General features: G+C 38.1%; 1 protein-coding gene across 1 annotated transcript in view; it reads right to left on the bottom strand.

Annotated features, from left to right (window-relative positions):
- Positions 1-15,427, bottom strand: part of LOC110473819 (transcription initiation factor TFIID subunit 4) — a 146,214-nt gene that overhangs the window by 89,285 nt on the left and 41,502 nt on the right. The window contains exon 10 of the mRNA XM_031505873.2: positions 12,016-12,185. Coding sequence (XP_031361733.1) covers positions 12,016-12,185 — 170 coding nt within the window. The remainder of the gene's footprint in view (positions 1-12,015; positions 12,186-15,427) is intronic.

The raw sequence follows: 15,427 nt of genomic DNA, 5'->3' as shown, positions 1-15,427 counted from the left end.
GCAAGCTTCCCCATCAGGCAATATATTGGAAACACAACCACTTCAAATCCTGCAGCCTCCCAAACTATTCAATTCTCTAACAAATAATTCTATTCCTTCATTTCACCAACATAAGGGAAACTGATAATTTTATAGTGCTGCTGTAGATGTAGCAGTGAAACATTTCAAACACCTTAATCTCTGTACAACTAAACACGACTGGTTAAGTAGACACTGTTACAATATACAGGAACTTGCATTATATAGGAACAACATATAGGAAATTACAAGCTGATAAAAATGGGGTGAGGGGGAGAGCAGCTCACCTTCTGAAACTAAAGACTCAGCTTGTGTGGTCTCTACAGAAAGAAGGATATGAAATCAAGAGAAAGCAACTGGAACTTTGTGTATTAGTAATTCTAAATACTGTGTATTAATAATTCTAAATCCCATGCATTAATAATTCTAAACCGAGCAGTCCCAGGCTGACAAAACAGGGAGGGGGAACAACTCTACTGTACTAAGGGGCCTTGACATCCTGAGAAGCACAAATGGCAAATACTGAACTCACTTCTCCCAACCTCAGAGCAGTGTCCTCAGCCCACAAAGCCATCCATCAATACTGCATTCCTAGTGCTATCAAGGGGAAAACTCAACTCTAAATATTAAGCTAGAGAATGAGGGACGGAACATAGGAGAGGAAAAGATTAAGGTGGTTGGTTAGGTTCAGAATACCCTGGGGTTGTGTTGGTGGGGGGCTACCAGTGCCCTGGACAGACTTTCAGTACTAAAAAAATGAAGGCAGAGCTTGTTCATCAGTGGCAGGGCAAACAGCAACTCCATTTTTGATAATCAGAGATTCCTAGGGGTGCAAGATAACTCAGCGATCCCAGGCAAAGGAAACAATAAGATAATTTTAGCTGCAATCTTCTGGATCCAGTCCCTTGAATAAAAGCTTCAATTTAAGTCTAACTAAATGCATAAATAATTTCATCAATGTTGACTTGCTGTACTGCTAAGCTAGTCTGCTGCCAGAAGACAATATGTGGAAAGGAGAAACTACGAAACTTTAGTTGCTACCTTGACAAAAAGAGCCAACCCAAAGGAAGTGGTTGGAGCAGGCACCTCTGAGGAACCTGTAACCCAGAGCTGTTCAGGAAAGCCCCAGGCCAGGGAGTGTTTCCTGCCAAACACAAATCCCTGCCAAGTGCTTTGAGATTTGGTGCACAGCTCTCTGCAGCAGGTACAGACCAGCAGCCCTGTGTGAGGGGCAGATGGCCAAGACAGAACCCACAGCTCCAAACCACCCTCAGCTAGGAAAGGTTTTGCAAACCAGTTTCTGATCCCTCTCAACACTTCCAGTGCACCTTCATGGGGAACAATGACTTTGTTAGAGAGAGTGACTTTTTGTCAGTTTGTAATGGAAAGCCCTACATTCCTTACTTCAATAAGCTTGTTTGTAAAAAAAAATTCCTCCTCCCAGAGCTTAAGAACTAACTCATAAGTAGATTTCTGGACAAACTGGAAACCTCCTTTGTCAGATTAGGTCCTTTTCTGACCCAGAGATGAGGCAACTGAGAGGTGTTTTAAAAACTCTTATTCCATTTTCAGTCTCATGAGAAGGGTGAGACAATGCAGGTGTCATAATTCATGCCATCACAATCAGAAGCAAACTATTTCCTAATTACAATACATTGTAAGTGTTTCTTGGCCTATCAGCTTTTGCCACACCATGCTGTAAATGCCTTAAAGCCAATTATTCTAAAATTACCCATCATGGGTTCTACTACAATCCATCTTTCATAGTTCTCTTTCTCCAAAGTATCCAGTCTCATTTGCAAGGCCATCCTTTGAAACTTGTTTCTAGTTCCATTTCTCTCTCAACCATGTCTGTCCTATTCCATGGCATTTCTAAGTCAGCATTTCTTATCTCAAGGTTTACATACAGATGAACACTGTGTGAGCCTTCTGTCAGGCTTTGAGAATTCTCTACAAATTCATTTCCCACACTTCTTGAGAACTCCCTATCTGCTGGGAGTAGTGTTTGTCCTACACTTCTTCAGGATTACCCACCTTGGGCTGATAGACCAGGAAACATTTTGTGAAGCTGACAAACTGCTCAAACATTGGTTATTTTTTTCAAATAAATTCCAAACTTAGAGATTAAAATCCTCAAAATACATACCATGTTCAGTGCAAGACACAGCAGGGAAAAAACATAACCAGCCATGCAATGTAACCTAAAAGAATAAAAATGCGGAATAAAATGCTACACAATTTTTAGTATTGTCTTTTCCTGCCCCCTCCAAAGTAAATGCCAACCAAACTATTTTAGCAAAGTAAGATTCAGCTGAGACTTTTAAGCTTTGTAGTGTGAATGCACAAGCACAAAACCAAAGTATTTCAGGAACTATAGTGGTTTTAACTCTTTCAGTACAAACTATACTACAACAAACACTTATGTATTTACGTAACTGTATAAAAAGTTAAATAAACCCTACTCTGGGTAACAGAGTCCATCGTCCTTTCTCTAACAGTAGTATTAGGAGATGCTGCTAAAAGATTGTTAAAACAAAAAGTGTGTAGTGCTCACTGTGCAGCAAAATTATGCCCTGGTCTGTCCTAAGAGCATCTTATCTGTTTATTAGTTCAGGATGGAATGTTTTTTCCGTTAATTTTTCAAGTAATTATTTGAATTTGCAGCATTGTAAAACAAGGAGTTCCACAACTTAACTACATACTTGGGAAAAGCAACCTTTTTGTTTATTTTGAACTTTTAGTTTCTAATTTTAATACACTTCATTCTTGTCAAAGGGAAACAAGCAAAATAACTCTACTCTAGAGGGTTATCTTGGTGTAGTTATAAAATACACATCAGAGCCAGATGCATTTTGTATGCATCCATACAAAATCCCTGGCCATAGTCTCATCCTATTTTATGTGCTGACTTAAAGCTTTTATATGCAAGTCCAAAGGATTTGGGGCAGGACAAAAAAAATTCATCAAGTAGAGAAATAATTTCTCAAGCATTTTACTTAACCCTAACTATACAAATATATAACTCATGTTTTTTGATGGAGGTCATGTAAGATTGACCAGCAAAAAGCTTCCACTTCTCTATAAAGTCTCAACCAGTGGGTAAGTCTGGAAACTTGCTCAGAATTCATGCTTTTTGGAGAAAAGAAGAACTACTTTGAGAAGAGGTCTGTCCTAAGGTATATATAACTAGACAATCCAGTTTCCAAAATTCTGTTCCTAAGGTAGATAATTAAACAGCTGAAAGGCAGCTATTAATCATCCATAAAGAGTCTTTTTTATTACCCTTAGTGGTTTGTCTCTAACAGAACCCAGCTAGTCACCAAACAACATTCTGCACAGGTATGTGGAGGCCTGGAAAATGGACGGAGTTGCCACAAAGCATGGAAGCATAAACAGTGCATCTAGGAGCAGAGAACACTTGGCATTCCCACAGCAAGGAAAGCTTGCAGCTTGATCATAGAGGACAGAAAGACCGTCAACTCTGAAGGAATGTAAGGCACTACAATTAATTGCTTCCTTGCCCTCTTCTGTAACTAAACTGTGTATCACCTACCTTCTTTTAGAAGAAAGCAAAATCTCAACGTGTTAAGCAAAGACAATGTCCAATGCTTGATGTTTAATTCCTCCTCTTTAAATGAATCAACTTTAAGATAATTTTTGTGCCATTTGATGTGTATTCTAAAAGAAGGGCGGGTGCTGAAGTTATTAAAAAGAGGCACTGAAGGACAAAGCCTTTGAGAACAGCAGCTCCACATCCTACTCTATAATCCCAGTAATCTGTGCTGCAGCAATTGAACAGTGTGAGGAAAATACTAAAGTCAGAGGAGGGGATGAAAACTGAAACTGGGGCAGGTCTCAACGTGTCAAATGAGAACACATATTACAATTATATGATATTTTCTTCTTCATCTTGGTTTTCCCAAAACAAAAAATACAGCATAATAAGCATGACCAAAGACATCCAGGAACATTCAAGAAGAAACACAGTGTAGAGGACTAGAAAATATGTTCATTATTTTTATGAATAACAGTAAATGCCTCAATGCACTTTTGTGCTTGGTTACTCACTAGAGAGTAAAACCAAAAGAGATTTTTACAAGGACCAGACCACAAAGTACTAGTATGGCAACGACACCAATGGGAGTCCCTAAGAAAACAACATAGAGGTTGTTAGTTGGGGATTTATCTGTTTTCATGCAGAGTAGACAAATATATTTCTTGATCTAAACTCAAAATAGTAAACCAAGACAAGACCTCAGACTTAAACAACATAAATACACTATTATGACAGTACACCAGGTAAGAGAGAGATGGAGCAGAACTCTTGTAAGAATGTCAGAGATGACACACAGATGCCAGCATCCTAGACATAGTCCTCACAAGGAACAGAACACACTCTCCAGCACATCCACAGGGTTCAAAGTATACCAAGTATAAGAACTTGCCTGTGTGGTTCTGTTCCTTTAAAGCAAATTGTGTGAACAAAACAGACATTTGGACAATATTTTTCCTCTGAAAAACCATCTCTGACACCACAAGCAGATCAGGCATCACAGCTGTCACCACAAGCCTGATGCCAGGCAGACTAGTTACATGTGAGGCTTTGTCTAAGGAGGCAGGATAGGCATGTCACACAGGGAGGAAATTCAGAGGATAAAACACAGGAAATTCAAAGGATACCAGAAGGGTAGACCACAGATCATCACCTGAATTTAAAAATATCAGCACCTTCATCTGTCTGTGCCCAGGATTAGAATTAAACCTGCCAAGATCAGGACACCATCCCACATTCATTAATACCAAATAGAGCCTCACCAGATCCACCACTGCAAAATTTAACCAGGTCAGATATGGTCACTTAATTTCATCAAAATAGCTTTAGTCTATGATAGCTTATAGTAAGGCTGCACTTCTACACTATTGTGCACAAACAGATGGTGGTACCTCATCTGGCACAATTTTGTGTAGCAGCTACTTCCTTGAAAACAAATACCCTTTGGTTAGCAGCAGCATGTCTTCATACCAGTTCAGTGTTTGGCTCTGACTTATTTCACAAAAGGGACTGCAAAACTGGTTAAACCACAGATTAACCCTCTCTGCTTTACAACCACTGATAAAAGTATCAAATTGCCAATGAGTTATAGTAAATTCTGGACTTGTGTGCAGTAGACTCAGCAACATGTAGGAGGCTGACAATGGGAGAAGGAAAGACTAAAGGAAGTTACAAAGTTTGTCAGTAATTTTAAGAAATGAAAACACTACAACCTTAGTATGAGCAGCAGGATTGCCAAATAAACATAATGAACAATCATTCCAACATATTTTTAAAAATATTACCTTTTACTTTTTTCCCCTTAAAGGATCCTTGAAGATGCTGCTCACTGATCAATGACTTCCTCCTCCACAAAGATGTTCCAACATGTGTTGAGCGCTGGGGACATTAGCACCACCTCTAGAGCATGGAGTTTGCCTACAGGGATAATGTAAGTCAGCTTTATTGCAATACTGAATGGTTCTCTAAGGTTTTCTTTTTATTGCTCTTATTTTACATCCATAGACTTTATAAATGAATCTGGTAGAGAATGCATCTCCACAGAATGATGATCTTAATTTCACTCTCCTTTGCAGAGACCTGGAAATTTAAGCCACTCAATTCCCAGATGCAAACTTATTCTGAGGCTGGGTAACATATTTTGGTGGGCCCTGAAGGCCAGAACTGCCTTCTAGAAATAGCAAGACCTTTTAAAGATGGCACCTTCACTACATTCACAAAACAGAATGAAAAATGAGTGAAAATAAAATTATGGTGAAAACAAAACTTGAATTCTCTAAATATTTCTGAGACCAAGTATAATGGTCATGCTCTCAGCTCAGCTGGAGTAAAACCTTGGAAAATGATGCCTGAAGAAACAGCATCATTTTCTTCACTAATACTCATAGTTTAAACATAGCTAAATTAATCATATTTATTTTGAGAAATTACTGCTTGATAACATCAGTTCTGACACCTAAAGGTGATACAGCTAAAAGCATAACTAAGATTCTGTAGTGTTGCAGAGCCAATAAGATTAATAAAAAGAAAACCTTGGAAGTGCACAAAAAAATATTGAACAGAAGCTGCCCTACCTTTCACAGAAAGGCAGACTCCAAGCTCTCAGGTGGTACTGAAGTTACCATTCCAACACATGTTGGGACATCTTGTAAAACAGGAAGTCTAATCATGGACCTATTAAAGAAAGAACAACAATATGGTTTAACATTCTGCTGAAGGATTTACTGATTATGTTTATTTGGCAACACTGCTGCTGATACTAAGATGGGAATATATTCCCACCTTTTTTGAAAAGGAAATAGTAAATGTGAATCAAATATAATTATCTTATATTACAGTAACATTAGCAATTGATTCAGGTGGAATATAAAACCAAATTCTCTATTGAACATGTACAATGAACTCCAATCTCAGCCTATCAACTACCTAAACAACTATCACAACTATGGACATTGGTTAGAAAATTGGGAGCAGCACACATCTTCTCATCTAAATGCAATTTCTAGCAAATTGTTTGTTTGACACTAATGAAAAAAGCCCAAGTTACGGAACTATTCCAGACATCAGAATGTGGATACATCTCTACACCTGCCACATCTCTGGAGTGCCAGGCTGAAGTTTACAGAAACTAGAGGAAGTCCATGCTTTTGGCATGCACAATAACTTGCAATTTGGATTATACAATACCTAACATGACTTTTCTTTCTCCCTGAGAAATACTAAGTAGAATCCAGAGAACTCCACTGTAGGTACAGTTCAAACAGACTAAGCAAGTCCTTAGGACAATGCATGACTTCATTCTGCTACACTTATGAACAGGTAGGTGTTTCAGCAATCCCCAAACACAATCAAGAATTATGTCCACAGGCATTTACAGAGGTCATCCTGACAGACAGATGCTGATAATAAAAAATTACATTCAAACGAAAACTTCAGTTTGAAGACAAATCAACTTATGGACAAAAAGTTAAAAGTCAACAGTGAAAACAACTAAATCACATCAACAAAAAGTGCAGTGAAAACAAAAAATTATATTCACAGGCAATCAGCGAGCTCAGAATTTCAGAACACACAACCACAGTAACTGAAGTAGCTATAAAAGCTCTCTAAAGTAAAGCAACCAGAGAAATAACCACACTTTTATGTTAGAGCTGCTCTGTATATGAAAGAGCAGTCATCAATAGGGCAGTTTCATTTCATTCAAACAAGAATACAAATGTTGACAAACAAATCCAGAAAAAGAGGATGACAGAAAGACTAAACTAATAACAAATGCTTTAAATAGACACTGAAATCACCTGGCCTGGTTCCATGAAAGGTACCCCTATGGGTTTTAACATGGTTTAGCAATATAAAATGCCCTCTAGAGCACACAAATTCTTTATTTAAAATATACACATAAGGACACAACTGCTGCCACTGCAATGCCACACAGTAGATTCAATATACTTCAGAATATAGAAAACACAGATAAGCTATTTCTGTAAGTTTTAACATACAGTTTTATAGCAGACCTGCAATTCTAGAGTGGCTGAACAAAGAAAGAATCAAGGCAGAGCAATGATCAATATTTCATCAGACAGAATTAAAAACATATCTTACATGTAAAATAACAAAAAGGTAAATCTATAAGTTATGTTGAACCTAACCATACAACTGTTATATTGACAAAAACAGTGGCTCACTTCTAACCAGCCAAGCTTCTCTGAAGCTGTTATAAGGAAGACTCTAGGCTTTATAACTACTGAACTAGGAGAAACTGGATTCATCAGCACATTTTCAATCTTTATAATAACTGGCATGCACCACTCTGTGTGTTTTAGACTAAAAATTTATTTATATGCAGCAAGAGAATCCAGAACTAGGTTTGTGGTGGGAAATATTGCAGATGTATGCTATGTTGTATAACACACTTTTTCCAAAGGACATTGATAATGATGCTAGGTAACAAAAATATAGCATTTTGTAAAACCATGCTATAGACTGATTCCTTAATGCAGATTAAGAAAATTCTGAATTAATGTGAAATAAAAATATCATGGCTGATTCTCCAATAAATTTCTGTTGTATGCATTTAAGTGAAAATAATTTGGAAGATACAAGATGACAGTATTCAAAATGTATTCCATGTGGCCAAACCAGTCCTGTACTTCTTAGAACGCCACATGTGTTCTATTCAGTCAGTGCTCTGTAACAATAAAACTGAAGTAGAAAAATGGGGTGAAGAACACAAAGTTCTTCACAGAAAGGAACCATTGAAGTCCAAGAATACAAGAAGCCAAACTCCTGCTTAAATATTATTGCATTATAGCAATTAACTTATACTTAGGGCTCACCACAAGTTGTGACATTTTAGGGAGAGTTAATAAAAGTAAAATGGCATCACCTGATTGTAGAAGAAATCAATTAAAATTAAAAGTTGTGGGAATTAATAAGCTCCTGCAGATTCTAAGCCAGTGAAGGTATCATGCTCTATTGTTCAGAAGTTATAAAGCAATGCCTTTTGGAACCCCCGGTGAAGGTTTGAGAGACCATCAAGTTCTCAGAAAATTACATGAGACAGCTGTTCCTTTTTTCCAAGGATTTAGGAAAGGATTATAAAAATAATCATGTTTTATGCCATCCTTTGCTGTGTCCTGCTACCTTTCACTAATTTTTAACATAAAATGCAGTACAGCCTTGTTCTTATCAGCACTCAGAAGCCAGGTTGTAATCAGGGAATTAAAGCAGAGGAGTCTCTATTTTCACAAAATGGTTAAGGACTATAGAAAACTGTCACACTTAAAAACCTGTTTTACTAAGTGTTGCCTGTTGCCTCATTCAGTAAACAGCAAAAACTCAGAATGTCAAAAACTAGCTTCTAAAACTTAACTAACACAACATTCTTACTCAGCAAGAAGAATGTTGTGTTAGTTAAGTTTATGAATGAACGAAAGTGAAACAATTACCAATTATTAAGGTTATTTTTCTTGTTTCATTCCCATAAAACCCATAAAATGTGGAAAAGCTAGGATTTTTCAGCATTATTTATTTGTAAATAAATAATGGGTCTAATCAGCTTGCTTGCCCTCTGAAGAAACACTCCTCATTCTACTAACAAAGTTAAAGACCTAGAAAGTGTCAGGTGTTGGTATGCACATGGATGATGCCTATCAACCTACGCCCCTCAACTTCCCAAAAAGAGACACGAAAGCTTTCCAACCCTTAGTATATGTTTCATTGTGCTATGCTGTCATGTAGAAAGATCAGGGTTTAAAGTTTTATGATTCCGAGTGGAATAACAAAAGAAATACATTATATGCTGAGAAATAGTCACTCTTGATTTTGCATCAAAGAAGAATTTGAAACAGTCACAGCCTTGCCTTCCTACATGAACAAACGGCAATGATTACCAGCCTAAAATGACTAGATACAAAATTGGATAAGGAAGCATGTGGGAAGTAGATGAATATCTTTGCATGAATTACCTTTCAGTTACTTCTTCCATTTAAATGGATCAATATTAGTCCCTTAAGTTTAAAATAAACTTTGGATTATAACACTGCCAAGCTCAAGTAGAGATAAGAACATACAATGTATTAAGAAACCTCTTTCACTATGTCTTTGAGGCATCTAGCTGGTGGTTACTGCCAAAGTCTGAAGAGCATCTGCTCTCACTTTAGCAGTTTATATTCCGACTCTGGTGAATGGAAGCACAATCTCTGAAACAGCCTTTGGGGAACACTACCAAGTTGCTCGACAGAGCTCTTACTCAGAAAAGAGAGGAGGAGATTAATATTACAGAAAACCTGAAAGATCTCACTTCTAAGAAAGGAGACAAGAGCAGTTTCCTAATACTGTACACACCACAAATCTCTTTTTTACCAAAACATTAAAAACTTGTCCTAGAACTGAAGTGATTAAATATGAAAAGACCTAAAGGTAGAAAATAACATCTGTTTAAGTCATATTCAGGCAAAAGTAAGAAGAACAATGTGTCTTATCTCATTTGTCAACAGGCATAATGAAAACAGAAGAATGAGGACTCACATAACAGACTTTTTCCTAATGTGCTCGAGAAGGTCATGGGTGCTTTGCTTAGTCCTGGTGTTGTCACAGCAACATATGGCAATACTGAGTCTTGTAGTGAACTTACAATGTCATTATTTTAAGTGCCCAGTAGCACAAATTACTAAATTTGTGTGTGGTCCTAAGCAAACAACAAATCTGGCCACACACAGCGAAAACCCAGCTTCTAAAACTTCAAAATCAGCTGAAGGAATCTCTCCTCGAGAGCCATAGATCCCAGATAGTAGCCACTTCTGAACTCCACAGCCACTTTCAAAACTATAAAAGGCTTCATGTAAAACAAAAATAAAGCTCTAAAAGTGGCTGCAGGAGATCACTAGGAGTGGCCGCTCTTCTGGATTCACTGCTTTTGAGAAGTAAATCCCTGCAGCTGCTTTTAAAAGCTTTGAAAGTTTCATTTCAATTATCAAAGCCAATAAAGCTTCAAAAACAGCCATGGGGATTTGTTCCTCAGAGAAGCAAACCCCAAAAGGCAGTGATGAATAGTGTGATGGGCTCTGTGGCTCTTAAAGTATGCACAGATTCCTGTAAGTCCTGCACTTGTAATTACAACTCCATGTTGTGCAGCAATTGTTATAGCCAGATAGCTCATTAAGGCTTAAATGGCAAATTCATTACTGATTTCCCATTCTTTCTAACAGTTTTATGTCTGTTGCCTTTTCCTTTTCTTACACCTGTATCAACTATTACGTGAGCATCCCTCTCAACAGTTTCTCAGAGACATTCCACGAAGACCTTGCTGGCTGCAGTCTCAGGTGGTGCTAAGGCAGTCCCAAAAGGCAGGACACACTTTCCCAGCTGTCATCACATCCTCACAGCGAGCTGACTACAGCCTGCAAAACCATTCCTTTCTCTGAAGGGAAACTTAAAATGGCATTTTGTAAAGTACAAGAGTGAAGTCTGACAATAAGTCAATGAAGAACTTGCCTGCAACTGCAATATAAAAAGGCTCCCATTAATTCAATGAACATAAACACAAATAGCATTTCAGAAGCAGCCACATGCTTAAAAAAAACTAACAGCACTGATTTGTAACAAGATTTTGGTCTTATCTTTAAAACTCTAAGTAGATCCCTAAAAATTTGTGATGTAAGCATAGGCCTGAAAGAGATACAATTTAATAATTGGAGCTTAGTATGTTAAGACACTGATGGCACTGAAAACATTACGAAACATTACGAAAATTCTGCTGAAAAATATACATTTAAGTACCAGAACACAAAGTGTTATATTATTAATAAAGTATATTGCATAAAAATGCATTCTATTTTACAGAAGTGCATTTCCTAACCTTAAAACATCATTAATTCTGAACAGTTATTCTACTAAAGTTTTTAACTGCCATTTTCAAATGGCAGAATAAATAAACATACCTTCTTGCCATGATAAATAAACACAGCTTTTTGAAAACATGTCATAAGAAAATCACTATGAACTTAAATAGATGCAGGTGCTAAGAACTGAGTAACTGGTTTGTATGGGGAAAGAAAATCTTGACAGGAAACTTAAGCATTCTGTTAAATGTTATTCACAGGTGTCCTCTGTGACCTGTACTACTTACTTTACCTCTCCGTTTCAATCTTCTCATGTGTAAAACATGAAGGAGGATTGTGAGAAATAATTAATGTTTGCAAAGAGCTTTGAGATCCTTGGATATAAAAAACATGGGAAAGAATGAAGTTTAAAAGTACCAGCATGCTATTTTATTTCCAACTTGAGGTAAGTTATTTTTATCACAAAAACCTTGAAAGTTTAGAAATACAAAATTATGGAATCAAATGCTTAAAAAACCATCTTAAGTGCTAAGCATATTCTGTTCCTCAGAACCTCATCACTGTGAAGGAAACACTCCCAGAAGGAAAGGATGTGCTTCTCACCCGTTTCAAGTATGCGTTTATGGAGAGGTATAGCAGCAAGAAAGGGTTCATCTTTACAGGACTGGATCTGGGCTCCAACCAAGTCAGAGTTGGTAGCCAGAATTCGGGCACTTTCTTCATTAAGATTAACGCCAGCCATAGAGGCAACATCATTGATGTCATCATCATCTCTGCAATAAAAAAAAAAAAAAACATATAAAACCAAATTCTGCATGTAATATATTCATTTTTTGCACCATCTGCTTCTCCAGAAGGAACAATCATGCCACATGCCCAACGGGTGGACCAATTGAGACACAACCCCTGGTGTCTCCATTTTCATAGAATATTTTCAGAAACAACCATGTCTTTCTCTGACCATATCAGAAAAGATCAGAAGCAGGACAATTTGACTGGTAACAGAAAGTGTGACAGAGGTGTCTGAGTCAGGGATATCAACAAAACCAGGCTGATCAGGAAACTAAAGGCAATGATCACCACTAACAACTGGACACTGGGATTTTCTCATTATAAAGAAAACTAGGCATAAAATGGTAAAATAAATAACGGAAATTAAAAGCAAACCCATTAATTTTTAATCCTTCACTGTTTCACAAGTTTCTAGTAAAACAAGCATCAAAGCATTTCCAGCAAGAGTCAGGGAAGATTCTTTAACCATGCTGAGCGCACAGGTAAGTCTGGGTTCCAAGTGTTTCTGGAGTATGTGCTGGTAATTTCTCTGGCAACATACAAATAGCAGCTGTGTCAACAAGTTTTAGGAAAATGAGCTGCATTTGAGAAGATGATAGCAACTCCCAGACCATTTTGTGCCCTGCAACATCCTTTTTAACAGCTTGAGAAAGTACAAACAAATTTGAGTTTCCATACCAGTATCTCCCAAGCATCTTTACCTCCTACCTGTCTGAGGTATGACTCAGAGCTGTGGAAACAGCCATCTGGATTTAGCACATTCTGTTTCAAAGTGTTTGCTTGACACAAACACTATTTCAACATATTCTAGAGTGATTACACAACCTTTGAGAATATTATTTTCAGAATACATATACAGATAAGAACATTCAAGTCCAGACTCCCATTACTGCATTAAATAAACAAACAAAAACTCAATTTAAAAGATTTTTAATTGTTACATACTTGATGTCCCGTGCACTCTAAAATACTTTGCCACTTGTAACAAGCTGAATGCCCACAGTAAAAAGCAACAGCTGCAAATAAGGTCTGAAAATAAAAGGAGGGAAATCCATAAATCCATAATCTAGGTCCTCCTGCTCCTCCCATAATTTTCCTGTTATCTGTACTACAGCAGCCAATTTTGGTGAGAGACTACAATGGTTTGATAAACACTGGTTTTGTTCTCTTTTGTGGGAAGAAGTCAAGAAGAGACATTTATTAGTGTAAACCTGCAGAAATGTGCTTAACACTTGACGCAGAAAATGGAGTATCTTAAAACGCTTTTCAGGAAAAGTCTACACAAATGAGCTTCTATTAATTTCCAGGAGTGTTAAGCACTTGATTTCCTGCCTTAAAAAGAAATTCCTGAGAGCAGTGTTGCAACATCGTAGAATGGTTTTGATTGGAAGGAAACTTAAAAGCTCATCCAGTGCCATGCCCACCATGGGCAGGGACACACCTTCCACTGTCCCAGGCTGCTCCAAGCCCCATCCAGCCTGGTCTTGGGCACTGCAAGGGGCAGCTTCTCTGGGCAACCTGTGCCAGAGCCTCAGCATCCTCACAGGGAACAATTCCTTCCTAATTCCCAATGTAAACCTATCACCCTTTAGTTTGGTGTCACTCCCCGTTGTCCTGCCACTACATGACCTTGTAGATTGTTTCTCCTCATTTACTGCAGGCTCCCTTCAGGTGCTCCAAAGTGACAATTGGGTCACCCTGAAGCCTTCCCTTCTCCAGGCTGAAAAATCCCAATTCTCTCAGCCTTTCTTCCTAGGGCAGGTGCTTCACCCCTTTAATCCTGGCACTTTTACAGCTGACATGGTGTGGACACAATAATGACCTGTGGGCCCGGGGCCACAATGAGGAATTGGCTCCATGCCCACTCCACACAACCAACACCAACTGAAACATTCAATGATCAACTCAAAAGTCTGTAATTCTACAGATGAGAAAACACAGGTAAAACTTCAAGAAACCAAGATTCTGTCAGGTTAAAACCTGAATGCTTGCAATGGAGTGAGAATCACCCAGGATTCACAAGGCCCAAATCCAGCAGGCCTCAAATCACACAAAAACCAAACTCCTATCAAGGCAGTCACCAGAACACAGATTCTGAACTATGTAAAACAGAAGCTTCTGAAAGACAGACTTGAACCCAGAATTTCAAAATAAAGCTCAAACTGACTAAACCACAAGTGTGGTGGTGATGCCCTGTGGGCCTTCACCCTGCTGTGGGTCTGGGTGTCAGGGGACGAGCCCGAGCCCCAGAGGAGCCAGGTAAAAACAAACCGAGAGGTTCCCAGGGAGAGCCCACACAGCCCTGCTGCCCTGGCCCTTCAGCAGCTCTCACAGCTGGGCAGGGGCTCCCAAAATTGTCCCTTCAGCAGCAGCTCTCACAGCTGGGCAGGGGCTCCCAAAATTGTCCCTTCAGCAGCGACTCTCACAGCTGGGCACAACTGGCCAGCATTAATCAAGAGCCTCAATCCTGTATTTGCACATCAGGTTGCCAGAAGTACTGCAATCTCCTTCAAGCAATCATCCATTAAAAAAGTCAAAACAGAAGTCTTGACTTTTAGAACACAGCTTCTCAGAGAAGTTTATACTTCTCCGTTATTTCATAGCTGAATAGAATACCATCCATCTTCTACCTTCCTTCTGCTTAGCTACTCAAATTTTTATTCAATGTACAGATCTGTGACCACATTATAAATAAATATTTCTGAAATAAAACCAGACAAGTATTTTGTACGAATTAGATTTCAATGCAATTATCAAAATCAATGCAATAGCACTTACAAAAACCATCACTGCAACTCCTGGAGAGAATCATTATATTCCATCTTGCACTTGCAACCTACAATCTGCAAGTATATTCTTTTTTTTCCCAGTATTACATGGAATACAAATAAGAAATGTATTAACCACAGCTGGGACTACCATTTTTTCTGATAGGAAGAATCCTATCCATACATTGTTCCTTACATCAAAGAACCTCATACTGAAACATATTTGGTAGTGAAACATACATTTATATATATAGTTGCTATTCTTGCCAAAAAGTTTCCTATAAAAGTGAACTTTTAAGCCCAGATAAGTGAGTTTTCAGAAGTTATTCTGTGGAACAAAGATGCCATCCAGTGGTCATCTAGACTGATGATTACTGTCTATCTTCCCTTTTTCATCAGAGCACAGTATTTAACAATTTCATATTTCTTGGCATATATTACTATGCTCATTCTAA

The sequence above is a fragment of the Lonchura striata genome, chromosome 13 (genome assembly GCF_046129695.1).
Source record: "Lonchura striata isolate bLonStr1 chromosome 13, bLonStr1.mat, whole genome shotgun sequence".
NCBI classification, from domain to species: Eukaryota; Metazoa; Chordata; class Aves; order Passeriformes; family Estrildidae; genus Lonchura; species Lonchura striata.
The sequence above is the reverse complement of the archived record's forward strand: the minus strand, read 5'-3'. Positions and strand labels throughout refer to the sequence as shown.